Genomic DNA, 16,159 nt, shown 5'->3' with positions numbered 1-16,159 from the left:
GGCTAAGGGAGAATTCGTTTGTAGAAAGCTTTCACAGATGACAAGCTCTCCTCCTTTCCCTTCCTTAACTAGTTGCAAAAAAAGATGGGGAGAGAAGGGTAAAGAGGAAGTTTCGCAATGTCCATACCCTTCCATTTCCCCACAGCTAACAGCATGTGCCAGGGAGACCCAGAGCTGGGGAGGAACAGGATTATCTGGCCAATCAGTCATATTGGATTGTATATAAATAACAAAAAATAAGTTATGACATTTTAGGTCAGAAATCTTATAAAATCAAAGAAATTAAAAGGGTTGACTTTTTTTTTTAAGTAGGTATCATTTTAAGTCAACAAAAATAAGAGGAAAAAGGAAAAAAAAGAAAAAGAAGACAACCAAAATCTCAAGTTCCTGTTACTAGATACATCCTGTATGTGAAAAGGATCATTTTCAGTAACTCAAGTAACAGAAGATGGAAATTTAAAGAAAAATTTGATCAAGTAAAAGAAAGCTTTTAACAGCTTAAAAACCCACAAGTTTCTAGTTTGGGTGTTTTGTTTTGTTTTGCTTTTTGGAGTCTCACTCTGTCACCCAGGCTGGAGTACAGTGGAGCTATTTCAGCTCACTGCAACCTCCATCACAGGTCAAGCGATTCTCCTGCCTCAGCCTCCCTAGTAGCTAGGATTAGAGGTGTGTGCCACCACACCCAGCTTTTTTGTTGTTTTTTGTTTTTTGTTTTTGTATTTTTAGGAGAGACAGGGTTTTACCATGTTGGCCAGTCTGGTCTCAAACACCTGACCTCAAGTGATCCACCTGTCTTGGCCTCCCAAAGTGCTGGGATTACAGGTATGAGCCACCATGCTTAGCCTCTAATTTGGGTTTTAAATGCACATTGCTTACTTATACACTGTATGTACCTTACACTGTATATATAGCGTAAAAGTAAGCAATGTGCATTTACTATACAGTATATAAGTAAGCAATGTGCGTTTAAATCTATTTAACATAGATCTGTAAGGTACATACAGTGTCTATAAGTACATTATATGTATGTATTTATATACATATATATGATAGACTTTCATTTCACATATATACATATATAAGTACACACATATAATGTACTTATAGACACTGTATGTACCTTACAGATCTATGTTAAATAGATTTAATGTTACAGTTTATGTAAATTTACTCAAAGAAAAAGTAGGCTTATCATAAGGTCTTAATGTAAGATATAATTTTATAAAATACAAAAGCTCTGCTGCACATATTGATAAATCTACATGTATCATTTCTAAGTGCTCATATTTATGATAAAGAAAATTTGTTCTGTGGTTGAAAGCCTGTCTAAGGAACAGAAAACCAAACACTGCATGTTCTCACTTATAAGTGGCAACTGATTGATGAGAACATATGGACTCATCGAGGGGAGCAACACACACTGGGTATCTGTGGGGGCATGAGGGGAGAGAGAGCATCAGGAAGAATAGTTACTGGATTCTGGGCTTAATACCTGGGTGATCAGATGATCTGTGCTGTAAACCACCATGGCGCACATTTACCTACGTAACCAACCTGCACATCCTACACATGTAACCCTGAACTTAAAAGTTAAAAAATAAAAATAAATAAAACTCATTTTGTTGAATAATAGTATTTTAAAAGTCAATTTAAGGTCCACTTTTTTTGAAAAAGAAAATTTCCCAAGAGCAGAGCAGGGGTTAGGAAAGTAACACGTTACAATAGCTAATGGAGAAAATGAAATATACAGATATGGATAGGAGCCTATATACAAAACTCATCTATAATTTATAAAAATATCAGAAAAAAGCTAATGACCATCAAGCACCGAATACAAAACTTCACTAGGAGCTACGTAATTTCAAATCTAACAATGGAAGTTTCTTTGGAAAAATATGATGATGATGATGTAGGCGTAAGAGTAGGCCAGGCTTTTTCTCAGGGACACAACAACAACTCTTCACCTATTTTTTGTGCTGTGGAAAGATAATGTGAGCGTATGTCTTGACTTCACACTTTCCCTCATATCTATCCTCCCTCAAGGTATTGATTTCCTTTTGCTGCGATGTGAGGAAGACATTTTTAACTAAACGATCATGAGATTTCACATCCACTAAAGTCAAACCGGTAGCCAAAATAAAGGAAACCAGAGCAGGTCACCATTTGAAAATGCTGGTCCCGATCTCCTTACAAATTTTCAACATTTTCCATCATAGGCAGTTAGGTAGACTATGCTTCTGTAGAGCCACAGTAAATACAGGATCTGATGTGAAGGTGTTCTGAATGCCATGATAGACTTTCATTCTTAGCCACAGTCATCCACAGTTCTCCGGGTCCTGTCCATTCTTGGCTGCCAGTGCTGGCTTATGATCTTTCTTCTGTTTATTACCTGCAGTGTATACTCAAGATTTACTATGACTGTTTTTATAGTTACTCTCTTCAGTATCTCATTAACTACTATGCATTTAATGCTGCCTTTATACTTAATTTTCCAAGTCTTTCTATTCATATCTGAATTTTCTACTCTGTCTTGTCTATAAGACACTTGCACTTGGATGTTATGAGAGATGGAGGTGCCTACCCACTACTATCTGCTCCAAGACGTGCTGGAATACAGGTCTCACACGTCCCTATGACTTCCTACATTCCTTTCACAGCAGGCCAGGAGTGCTGAGAAGCCAACATACCCAGCTGCAACCCTCAACAATAAAGGCAGGGAAATTAGTGGATAAATCCATCAACTTCCTCGTCCCTCCCTGGGTTGATTCTGGACCTGCTCTACACAGTCTCTCAGGATTCCTCAGCAGAATGAAGCTCCGCTTGTCCACAGCAGTAACCTGCTCATTAAAGCATCCATTTTTTGGTTTTGTTGCTTTTTCAATGTAATTTCTCCACTCTCTCACAGTGCTTTCTAGGATAGACTCTCAAATAAATTATTTATGCTCAAATTCTTAAGAACTGCTTTGGGATGCAGGAAAGAAGGTCCAGCTAAGACAGAGGTTCTATTAAAAATTAAAATATGTTAAAGATAAGGATCTCTCAAAACCAGCACTTCAACTTCTTTTATCATCTGCTGTCTCACCACTTTCTCTCAATGGCTGAGCACTACAAGGTATGAGGGTTTGAGAGACAGACTTCACTTCAGCTCCCATTTATGGTGACACTCATGTGAGTAATTTACCTCTTCTGATTCTGTATGTTCACACACACACACACACACACACACACACATATACGTGTAGGATAATACTTTCCAGGGCTGTTGTAAGCATCAGATAAAAGCAGGCATGCAGCCTGGGTATGGTAGCTCACGCCTGTAATTCCAGCATAGTAGGAGGCTGAGGTGGATGGCTCACTTGAGGTCAGGAGTTCAAGACCAGTGTGGCCCATGTGGTGAAACCACATCTCTCCTAAAAATACAAAAATTAGCCAGGCATAGTGGCGGGCGCCTGTAATCCTAGCTACTCAGCAAGCTAAAGCAGGAGAATCGCTTGAACCGGGGAGGCAGAGGTTGCAGTGAGCCAAGATCGCACCATTGCACTCCAGCCTGGGAGACAGAGCAAGACTCTGTCTCAAAAAAAAAAAAAAAAAAAACCACACAAAGCATTTCATTCCATTATAATATGACCATTTCAAATTTGGTAAACAAGCTATAACTTTTTTCTGTGGATTTTATTCCTTTAATAATTACTTAGAACCAACATGGAATACAAGAGTGAAAATCACAAATAATAAGAATATAGGCATTTTCAGATATCGATATAAAGTAATCAAAAGTCAAACTTTCTCATAAACTTGGTGTGAAAAGAACTTGTTTACTGAAGTATGTGGAATTTTTGTTTCATTAGACATGTATATACAGCGATCATAAAAACCATAAATAATATTCTTAGGATCTGGTGTGAGGTTTTATAGCACACAGTAGATAATTCATAATATTGACTACAAGCTATTATAAAAATGGCTTATTTGTGAAGCAATCTAAGGAGAAATAGCATTCAGTACACCAAGGGGAAAGAGATGGAAGATGAGTTCAGTAAATAATCATGTTATTTATAGGCATTAGAGTATTAAGAGTAAAACATTAATAACTGCATTTTATTCTCTGTAGCATCCTACAGATTATAATTAGTATTGATATTGAATTTGCCATTTGTTGAGTTTTTCATACTGACTCTTCATTTCTGAAAACTCACTTCTTCTTTTGTATTTCCATCTTTATACCACATTCCTCCCTTTCCTAAAATTTGCTCATTTTCTTCAATATGATTTAGGGCTCACTAAGATTTTCTGTGGACTGCACTCATGTTTAATTATAAATCATGTCTTTGGCAGTTGTTTCTATTTTAAAAGTTCAATATCTGTCTATAATGAATCAAAAGTAGCTAGTAGGATCACAGTCTAAATAATCAGAGTCTGCAGGGATTCACAACAACATTATTAGCACATGATTAATCAGTACCTAATGCAAACCAGCTCATACTCGACTTTTAGTAAGTCATGCTGTCTTACATTAAAGTCCTGTGGCACTGTTTCAGATCAGTTAAGAGTTTTGCTTTATACGATAGTACATTGTTAAACCTGCCATCTGGCCCAACAGCTGATGTGGCTCACACAACCCTGACGAGGCCCCAAGGGTTTACTCCTGGGAAATATTTGTTCTACTGTGTGGTGTCATGATTACCAGTTCATAGCTTTTTCATATTTTTTGAAAGAATTGCAGAAAGACCGCCACACTGGGAAAAATCTACATTTAAAAAATTTGCTAGAAAAGAATTATCTTACCTGAGGACCAGGCTGACCCGAAATTTAAAAAAAAAAAAAAAAATGACAAAATTGTATCCTAAGTGGATATTTTCACTACCAAAATTGAAACTATTCTCAAAATATATACAAATACTTCTGAAGATAATATCCTAACTACTGACAAATTTCATGTGTGGCTTTAAAAAATTATATCACAACCTAATGGTTTTACTTTATGTTAATTATCTAAAATCCTGATATTATAGTCTATTTAACTCCAAAATGACTCCAGGGTTTTAGCACGCTCTAAAATTTAATTGGAAAAGAGAAGGCAAAAGAATACCACACCTAGTATTATCATGATGAAGGGGCTACTTTAAAGGAAGAATCTTCCAGCACAGGCTATGAGCCCAAACTATGAGCTATTCAGAGCACACTCTGTGAGCTATGTTTTCAAACATGACAAACTTAAGTTTTTTTTTTTTTAAAGGCAGATATTTTAGTTTTGAAACTCACCCAAGTCTTTTAATTTCTTATTATTTCAACAACATTTTAAGTTAATTTTAAAAATAAACCTTTATCTTTTACTCTGCATAACTGAGCCTAGGGACATTTTAAAAGGATATGAGAGGTCTCTGGATCATTAAAGTGCATCCTAACTCTTCACACAGTCAATAGATTACGTGACCTCTAGCCAATGTAATTTATTTTGAATTTTATTTTCGTGTTGTTTAAGCTGATCAAAAATTCCAAAGCAGCATAACTGTAAATGCTTCTAGCTAAAGATAAACCACCTGTGAATAAAAGTACTGATTACACACCACCTTCTTAAAATCTCCAATTGGATTTTGTATCAGATGAGATTAAAAAGATGCTTACACTGAGTTAAAAAAATCTTAAAAAGTAAATAAATAGTGTGCAATCTCATTATCTCTGCTGTATAGCACCGAATATCACACAGGAAAGTGTGGAGCTAACAAAACTTCCAGAGAAGGCCCAGGAATTATCTCTCGTAGCCTCTCTCCAGGCTTGGGATTTCCTTAGGTACTTGTTCTCTAACTCCCTGGGGATAGAACAGATGATTTCCAAGAACTTTGCCTGAAAATGTAGTTGGCAGGTCAAACTAGGAAGGAGAGCCAAACCAAGTCACTGCAGATGTTGCTCGCCCCACTCCTGTACTCTCCGGTGGTGGAGAGAAAGAGAAGGAGAATAACATTTATTAATTCCTTACCAAATGCCAGGCACTTTTGGATATGCTATTCCATTTATTCCTTATAATCGCCCTGAACTTTTCAGATGGAGAAACAGAGGCTCAGAGAAATAAGCTAAAGGTCACACAACTTATACAAATTTATAGAAAAGCCAGAATTTAAACCCAAATCTGATTTCAAAGTTTATGTACTTTCTACCAGGTCATTCTGCCTTTCAGCCTACAAGTTTAAGCTGACAGTTATATACAGGCTTGTTCAGATCAACTATAGTACAAGAGCATTCTTCAAGTGGGTAGCACCCTAAACCTCCCAACCACTCCAGGGCTGCCACAGCATGCACCTTTGCTTCCAGAAGCAAACCTAGGACCGGCAGGCACTCCTACCTGCAACTGATACCTATACAGAAGCCAGTTCAGCAAAGCCTCTTGAGGGTAATAGCTCTAAGATCAGCAGTAAACATAGAGAAGATTTCTATGGAGAACCTATGAAGATTTGTTTGTTTGTTTGTTTGTGACAGGGTCTCACTCTGTTGCCCGGGCTGAAGTGCAGTGGGGCAATCATGGCTCATTGCAGTCTCAACCTCCCAGGCTCAAGTGATACTTTGACCTCAGCCTCCCAAATACCTGGGACTACAGGCGCATGCCACCATGCCTGACTAACTTTGTAATTTTTTTCTTTTTGATGTCTTGGTATGTTGCTTAGCCTGGCTACAAAGGTTTTCTCCCAAGACCCACTTACATGTAACTATGGATCTTTCTAGATCCATGTACTGGGTGAAATTACAAACATGTGGTCACTCTTGTGGACTCTTCCTCCCCTACCATCCCCATCAGCCCTAACCTTTTGGTCTTTCTGCTGTTTTGAACTAATGCAAACTCAGAAGTGCGAACATGAGGCAGACACAGTGGCTCATACTGTAATCCCAGCACTTTGGGAGGCGAAGGTGGATGGATCACTTGAGAACAGGAGATCGAGACTAGCCTGGCCAACAGTGAAACCCATCTCTACTAAAAATATAAAAATTAGGTGGGTGTGGTGGTGCACACCTATAATCCCAGCTACTCGGGAGGTTGAGGTGAGAGAATCACTCGAGCCCAGGGAGCAGAGGTTGCAGTGGGCTGAGATCTTGCCACTGCACTCTAGCCTGGGTGATAGAGCGAGACTCTGTCTCAAAAAAAAAGTGTGAACTTCAACCTTTTATAGAATCCCAGAATATATTACATCTCTTATATGCGTTATGTGAAAGTTAAAATGCAGGATTCTCTAAAAGCAGGAAGAATTTCTTCAAAAGAATTTCTTTAGTATACTTGCGAGATTTTCCAACTTCTGTGGTTGTTCTACCTGTTCATCTTTAATATGCCACATTCCTGCCATTATACTGACAAAATGATATGACACCACATGTGCATACACTTATATGTTATTCTATAAAATATATATCGCATAATGGATTTTATGTTGGTGATAGAACAAACAGCTATAAATGACTGTTTAGTACCAAAAGCTGATAATTATCAGCTTTATAGGCATGGGAAATAGTTATAGCTTTATAGACATTGATACAGTTATTGGCTATATGAGCATTGGAAAGTATATAGCACTAAGGAACTCAGATTACTGTAATGTGTAATATGAATTTCAGGGCTGTATGATGTGTGTGTTGGGGGAGGGAACATGAAAAAGAGGGAAAAGAGGAAGTGGCTGATAGAGAAGCTTCCCAGAGTAACAAAGCATAAACATAACAAATTCGGTAATTCTGATCTAAAACTTGGAATACACAAAGCAGGCCTTACTACTCTTCTGCAAGATTCCAGGACTGCCTACGCCACATCCTCTCACCCACTAGGATGTAACAATCTATTCATAACAGACACCTAAAATACCTGCAAAAAGACAGTCCGGCAGCGCGAGTCTGTAGTTGTCATAATAGAGCCATCTGGCCAAACCAGGGTCATGATCAGAGGAGAGGTTTCTGGGGATATGGCAATGGTATTTGCTCTGAGCAGGAGCCATGGAATAGAGGGAGAGCAGGAGAGCGTCTCAGAAACTCCCTAGTGTTTGAGGGCATGTGGTGATAAACACTTTGTCCCAGACTAATCAAAAAGAAACACCGCAGAATTTCCTTAAGCTGCTTCTGAGTAGTTCATTGATTAATACAAATATTGTCATTCATTACTGAGTATTTTTCTAGTCTATTCTAATTTAAAGGTACTGACCACTATTAATAATTAACTGTGAAAGTTAACTTTTTCTAAAGGACACCCTGAATGAGTAGTTACAAATTATGCTTAAGGTTCAAAACCACTGTAAGTTGCCTTTTAAAAAACTGAATTCCTACCCAGCAATCCCATTACTGGGCATATATCCAAAGGATTACAAATCGTTCTACTATAAGGACACATGCACACGAATGTTCATTGCAGCACAGTTTACAATAGCAAAGACCTGGAACCAACCCAAATGCCCATCAATGATAGACTGGACAGGAAAAATGTGGCACATATACACCATGGAATATTATGCAGCCATCAAAAACGATGAGTTCGCATCCTTTGTAGGGACATGGATGAACCTGGAAACCATCATTCTCAGCAAACTGACACAAGAACACAAAATCAAACACCGCATGTTCTCACTCATAGGAGGGTGTTGAACAATGAGAACACATGGACACAGGGAGGGGAGCACTATACACTGGGGTCTGTTGGGGGGGTGGGGGGGCAGCGGGGGGGGGTGGGGAGTTGGGGAGGGATAGCATGGGGAGAAATACCAGATATAGGTGAAGGGGAGGAAGGCAGCAAATCACACTGCCATGTATGCACCTATGCAACAACCTTGCATGTTTTTCACATGTACCTCAAAACCTAAAATGCAATAAAAAAAAAAACAAAAAAAAACTGAATTCCTGAAAAGATCTTTTTTCCCAAGCAAATCACCAAAATGCTTCATAAATAAAAACCTGAATCTAGTAAACTCAAGGGCCATGCCAAGAGCAACAGTTAAGTCACGGACATGCTAAAGTCAGGAACATACATGAGAGAGTGGAGAATACTGAGTGCTCCAGGTCACCAACTCGCTCTATGTCAACAGCTAAATGCAATGCTCTCAGGGCAGCTTAGGTACCAGCAGGCAGAAGAAGAAACAGCAGGAGGAGCTGATCTTAAAAACTAGTAATCAGAATAGCAAGGTGGAAAACAATCAGCCAGTAGCTGATGCTTGATGGGAAAGTATTCAAAAGAGTTTGAAAGTTTTGCAAGGCAAGTAAGCCACAATGGAACATGATAAATCAGATGACCTATCACTGGAGTATGCATTACTTTAAGCAACTAAAGAGCAATATTAACCACTCTTTTTTGGACTGTTGTTGATGGCAGCGGCAGCCCATTTGGAGTGGCTCCTGTAAAGATGCCGGCTGCAGTAGAGGAGGTAGAGCCAGGGCTGTGTGCTCCAGGAAGCCAGTGGGGGTGGGAACAGGCAGGATCCCTTCCCCCTGCTGAGTTGGTGGGCTGGGAGTCCTGCACTTCTGGGGGCAGCTGGAGCTGCCCACCCATGGCTCCAGACCTGGCATCCCCAGTGTTTAGGGAACCTGGGAAACCCCTCCTGCCCCTGCAGGCTCAGAAGTGTCTACTTCCACTCTCTGGCCTCTCCCCATTCCTGGTGCCTGCTCCAGGGTGGAGCAAAGTTGTGATCAAGCTCAGGCACTGTCACAACTAAGCTGGGTGTGTGCACACTCAGGGCAGTACTGATACAGTAGCTCCCTGGGGCCTCAGCCCCCTCCAGACTTTACGTGCCAATGAGCATGGGAAGGAGGCCAGTGGGGCTGAGGGTGTCACAGTGCAGGCCTGCAGGTGCCCCTTGGCATGAACAGCCAAGCTGCCATGGAAGACATGTTGATGACAGCAGGAAGCAGACAGGTTCCTAAGCGGAAAGGGGCAGGTCCCTAGTAAACCCTTTCAAGCCAGGAAAGGCCTGAAGCTGGGAACCAGACTGCCAGTTCTGGGTCCAGGCCCATCTAGGGCTGCCCATGGACCAGTCAGCACACACTTTCTTCCTTCTGAAGCCCATGAAACCTCTGGACTCAGACTCACACAGACATGGAGACTACCAGCTACAGAAAGAAGCTACCACTCTGGGTCTCCTCTCTACTGAGAGCTGGACACTCGTCAGGATGAGCTGCCTTCAGAAAGGAGCTACACACTCTGGGTCTCCTGAGAGCTGTTCTGTCAAGCAACAAAGCTCCTCTCTGCTCTGCTCATCCTCCAGTTGTCCATGTACATCATTCTTCCTGAATGTGGGTCAAGAACCCAAGACCCACCAAATGGGAAGACTGAAAGAGCTGTAACACAAACAGGACTTAAACACCTGTCCCCACTTCCCCCATACTCGCCACCTTGCAAGCATCAGAAGGCAAGAAGAGGTGTGGCCCTTCAGAAAGCCCAGACCTAGAGCCTCCCTGAGCCAGGCTGCGACTCCCTCTTCAGGGCACTGTGGTTTCTGGTGTCTCCAAGCTTCTGGGTGCCACCACATTACCCTTGCTCAGACGTGGGTGCCTGCAGCAGAAGCCACTTGCAGTGCATCAGATCTAGCCACAGGTTTGCATGGAGCCAGCACCTGTGACAGCACCTGGAGCTGCCTGCCCTGCTGCAGTAGCCAGTGCACCTGGCTGTGTGCAGTGGCTGGACCCTGTGCTCGCTCACACACCCCTTGCCATTTTGCATCTGGCCCACCCTTGGCAGCTGTGGGATCCAGGCCGGTAGGGCAAGCCGAGCACAGCCTGCCAGGCTGAGTAGGCAGAATGAGCAAAACTCAGGCAAAGGTGCCACTGGCCAGAGAGGTTTCCAGCTGGAAAAGTAACACCCAAAGGATCCTGTGACATTGCCACAATTATAGTTGCTACTAAGTGCTAACACAGTTCTCTGAATTGACAAACTCATTTGGATCTCTGACTGAGGCAATTAGTTTCACGACATGATGCATTTTTAATGGATGGTAAATCTTTGACTTTTTTTTTTTCAGATGGGACAAATGCTGCTTTCCCATTTAACACATTCACAGAGAGGCACAGAAAGGCTGTAGTTTTAAAGTACAGTATTATTTTGAAATATTGATTAGGATAACAGATTCACATACATCTTTACTGTGATCAATTTTAAATAAAAAGCTTCCATCTACAAAAACTCAAGGAAATATAAGTATTGTTCATGCAACTCTAAAAGGTACTATCTGTTTCAAGATAATTAGAAATTGCCTCAATAACTCAGAAACTCATCATCAAGAAACCCAAGCTTGACTACTACTTTTATTTTAGTACACTCATACTTAGATTTTTTAATTCTCTTGAATTAAAAATATAATTTTTATGTTTTACATGTTGGATTCCTTACCATCTAAAATAATCATTTGAAATGATTACTGTAATTTCATTATCTTTAAAATTTTAAAATTCACACACTCATATGTCAAGTTTATTTTTCTTTTCAGGTGAAAAGAAAAGCATCTGTAAAGTAACACCTGTAGTAGGCATCCAGATAAAGCTCTAGAACTACCTCAAAAACACTCTTGAGTGGCTGCAGGATTGTTCTGGGGGCAGGAAGTATTGAAGACCAATAGGAGCTCTGTCATGGAACCTTCTCCTGGCCCCTGATCCCATCCTCTCTCTTTTTTAAAAAAATTTTGAGATTGAGTTTTGCTCCTGTTCCCCAGGCTGGAGTACAATAGTGCCATCTCAGCTGACCACAACTTCTGCCTCACAGGTTCAAGCAATTCTTCTGCCTCAGCCTCCCAAGTAGCTGGGATTATAGGCATGCACTACAACTCCTAGCTAATTTTTTGTATTTAGTAGAGACAGGGTTTCACCATGTTGGTCAGGCTGGTCTTGAACTCCTAACCTCAAGTGATCCACCAACCTCAGCCTTACAATGTGCTGAGATTATAGGCATAAGCCATCGTGCCTGGCCTCATTCTCTCAATGGGACCCTTAACCTTACAAGAGTTGTGGTTTGACCTTGAGTCTGTGCCAGTTAGTGGAACAGATGTACTCTACACTTGCAGCACCAGGGAGCAGGGATCTTACCCATCCTCACTATTCTGTGAATACGTTTGCATTTTCTTCTCCAATATCCTAGACTCCAAGCTAAAAGGTGCATCTGAAACAACTGTTGAACTGCTAAAAGGTGAGAATAGTTTGGCCCACAGAGGGTAGACAATAATATTTTTAAAGAACCAGTAGAATGGTTACTATTCTTACATTACAGTGGTATATTTTCAAAATGTGGATTCTCAATCTTATATTCCAGAAAGTATTCTTTTGGCTTCTGTTAACTGTAGAATAAATGCATCAATGTTGAAAAGAAAGTCTTACTGTATTAGTCCATTTCACACTGCTATAAAGACATACCAAGTGTGATGGTTAATACAGAGTGTCAACTTGATTGGATTGAGGGATACAAAGTATTAATCCTGGCTGTGTGTGGGTGTTGCCAAAAGAGAATAACATTTGAGTCAGTGGGCTGCAGAAGGCAGATCCACCCTTAATTCTGGTGGGCACAATCTAATTAGCTTCCACTGAATATAAAGCAGACAGAAAAACATGAAAAAGAGAGACTGGCCTAGCATCCTGTACTGAATGCTTCCTGCCCTCAAATATCAGACTCCAAGTTCTTCAGTGTGGGGACTGGGACTGGCTCTCATTGCTCTTCAGCTTCCAGACAGCCTGTTGTATGACCTTGTGATTGTGTAAGTTAATACTTAATAAACTCTCCTTTATATCTATCTATCGATCCATCCATCTATCTATCCTATTAGTTCTGTACCTCTAAGAGAAGCCTGACTAATACACCACGGCTGCATAATTTATAAAGAAAAGAGGTTTAATTGGCTCACAGTTCCACATAGCTCAGGAAGTCTCAGGAAGCTTACGATCATGGTAGTAAGGGAAGCAAGCACACCCTACATGGTGGCAGGCGAGAAAGCGTGAGCAAGAGCAGGGAAAACTACCTTAGAAAACCATCAGATCTTGTGAGGATTCACTCACTAGCATGAGAACAGCATAGGGGAAACTGCCCCCACAATGCAGTTACCTCCCACCTGGTCCCGCCCTTGCATGTAGGGATTATGGGGATTAAACTGGAGATGAGATTTGGGTGGGGACACAGAGCCAAATCATATAACTCACATTCAGTGGAATTTTATTCAGATAATAAAGATAAAACTAAGGCAGCCAAAGGCCAGAGGAGGAAATGTATATACCTACCAATACAAAAGAGAAGTACGAGAGTTCCATCTTGAAGAAGAATTACTTTCTAGTTTGATTCAGTCTCCATACCCAATTAATATGAAATTACTTTGTAAATTATATCAAATTACTATGTAAATTATTATATCAAATTACTTTGTAAATTATGCTCTGTAAGTATTGCATGGAGGTTTAAGATAGGTTCTATATCTGATTCCAACACTTCATTTTATTCAAATTTAGATAAAGTATCGATTAATTTTTAAAGCCAATTAATATGCAAATTATATACTAGAGAGAGAAGCAATTGAAAACATAAAGCATTATGGATTTTGCGTATTAATTTTAAAATGGCTTTGCAAACACTGAATAATCTCCCAATGTCTATAAGCTGCCTTTGCTTCCAAGGATTCTTATACACTTGACTGAGATAAACGTTATTCATAATTTATATTACCTGTTGTGCTATCCTACAGGATAGATATTAATAATTCTGCACCTTGGCTGCAGTCACATTATATTACTTAGATCAGAATCTTTCAATTTAAAGTTTTCTTTTGGAAAACACTTAATTCTCAATGGTTTTAATTCTGGAAAGTAAAAGCCATATTCTACTCCAGAGGAAAATAAGTAGCTCATCTCAAACCTGGTGGATATTAAAAAAAAAAAAAAATTGAAAGAGAGAGAGAGCAAGAATGAGCATGGAGATTATTTTGGGGGGTGGTTAATGTGAAAAAAAAGATTCAAAACTTTGAAGATTTCTTTCATGGTATTTGCCTTTCATAAATATATAATTGTATCTAAAAATCTACTCATGTTTAATCAGGCTGACAAGTTGTCAAAATGTTATATTTTCTAACACAATGCCATATTTATTTTTTCTCTCTTAAGACTGAAATGTTCATATGTGGACCACAAGTAAAAAATTTTATTACATGCATTTTTCTTATAAAAATTGTATATACATAACATAAAAAAGATAAAGACTCATGCATTAATTTGCATTATTAAAAGTTATTGGCTGCCTAATATTCCACCGAGGTTTATTCAGATTTTTACTATTATAAATAATGTTTACATCTTTCTATATACAGATGGTCCTCAACTTATGATGGTTCAGCTTACAACTTTTTGACTTCACAATGGTGTGAAGCAATACGCATTCAGTAGAAACCTGAATTTTGCTTTTTTCCCAGGTTAGCAATAGATGGTGCAATACTCTCTTGATGTTGGGTGGCAGCAGCATGCTGCAGCTCCCAGTCAGCCACGCAGCCACACAATACTCTACTGTGTACTGTGTTGCTGGCATTTTTTAGATATTGTCTTTTGTATTTTTGTGTCCTATCATGTCTGCAGAATGCTCATCTGTGTCTCCTGTTTCTGGTGAGAAGAGGAAGGCATTACTCTTGAGATGAAATCCAAGTAGTTGCCCAGTATGAAGGCACAAGCCAGTAATGGCCATTGCAAGAGTTAGGACTTTCACAATCCATGATATCAACCATCTTAAAGGATAAGATGTAAACCACTGAGGCAGTGAAATCATCAGCATTGGTTAAATCTGCTATCATCACAAAGAGCTGGGCTGACTGATAATATGAAAAAATTACTTGTCATATGGATGGAAAACCAGATATAGAGGTGCATACCACTTGGCCTACTGATGATTTAGGCTAGGGTAAGAAGTATGTTCTATGAGTTCAAAGAGTATACCGATGACCCTACATATATACAAATGTTTATAGCAAGACATGGCCAGTTCCATCACTTCAAAATGCATCATAATTTTCATAATATGAAGGTCTGTGGTGAGGCAGTAAGTGCTGATCTTGAAGGTACCTAAGATTTTGGGAAGAGCTGCATAGGATAAGTGTGGATGAGAAGTATTTACCAGGACAAATGTTTAAAGTCAATGAAATGAGCTTATTCTGAATGTATACGCCAGAGCATACATACATTCCCCAAGAGTCCAATGCCAGAATCTATGGCATTTGGAGGCTGTGTAACACTGCCTTGGGGTGTTATAGGAAAGGCTTTAATTTGAGGTGGAAATGTTGCAGGGTTCAAATTCAAGCCTTTCCTAATCTACCATTCAGAGAACCCGAGAGCATTCAAAATGTGAGCAACCATACAATTCCTGTTTATCATCACCATAACGAAAAAGCCTGGATATCAGCATTGTTTGAAGACTGGTTTTTGAACTGTTTTATTTCACAGGCAAGAGAATATTGTAGGCAAAACAACATTCCATTCAAGAGTCTTCTGATCTTAGACAAGGCTCCAGGGCTTCCACAGCGTCAGTGACGTGCATCTTGATGTACACGTTGTGAATCTGCTGCTGAACACAAATGCTTTCGTTCAACCAATGGATCAAGGCACAAGAGCTGCGTTCAAAGCATACTGATAACGCCAGACATTTGCGCAGGCTGTTGGAGCGACTAAATCTGGCTGCATTCTAAATTCTATTCAGAACGTCGCCACAACAAGGGAAGAAGTCACACAGCAATGCATGAACAGCATTTGGAAAAAAGTTTTGAAGACATGTAAACACATCCAAAGGCTTTAACAAAGGTTCTGCTGTTGATGAAATAGTGAGTAACCAGATACTAGTGCTTAGAAAATCACTAGAATTGGATATTGATAAAGAGAAAACTTATGAGCTTGTTGGCATTGAGGCTGAAGAATTTTCCAGTGAGGAGCTGATTGAACTGGAGGAAGAAAGAAGTAAAGAAGTTGAGGCAGAGAAAGCAGAAGTTATGCCAAAGGCACCAAGGAACTTCACAGCAAAGAAACTGGCAGAAATATTTGCTACTACTATTAGCAATGGCTCTTGGAGTTAGAGAAATGGATGTCAATTACAAAAGATTCCCAAGAGCTGATGGCAGATAAGGGATGCTCTTGCTCGCAGTAAAGAGAAATACATAATGAAAAGAAGAAACAAACTGTACAGTCAAAAGTTGGTATCTTCCTG

The 16,159-nt window shown here is 39.8% G+C and overlaps 1 protein-coding gene across 1 annotated transcript in view; it reads right to left on the bottom strand.

Moving 5' to 3' along the window:
• COL25A1 (collagen type XXV alpha 1 chain) overlaps positions 1-16,159 on the bottom strand; it is a 510,463-nt gene that overhangs the window by 197,099 nt on the left and 297,205 nt on the right. The window contains exons 4-5 of the mRNA XM_064384022.1: positions 6,272-6,281; positions 4,786-4,797 (exon numbers count right to left, since the gene is read on the bottom strand). Coding sequence (XP_064240092.1) covers positions 4,786-4,797; positions 6,272-6,281 — 22 coding nt within the window. The remainder of the gene's footprint in view (positions 1-4,785; positions 4,798-6,271; positions 6,282-16,159) is intronic.

This window comes from Aotus nancymaae, unplaced genomic scaffold, assembly GCF_030222135.1.
Source record: "Aotus nancymaae isolate 86718 unplaced genomic scaffold, 86718_ANA_hifiasm-v0.15.2.pri h1tg000033l, whole genome shotgun sequence".
Taxonomy (NCBI): Eukaryota; Metazoa; Chordata; class Mammalia; order Primates; family Aotidae; genus Aotus; species Aotus nancymaae.
The sequence above is the reverse complement of the archived record's forward strand: the minus strand, read 5'-3'. Positions and strand labels throughout refer to the sequence as shown.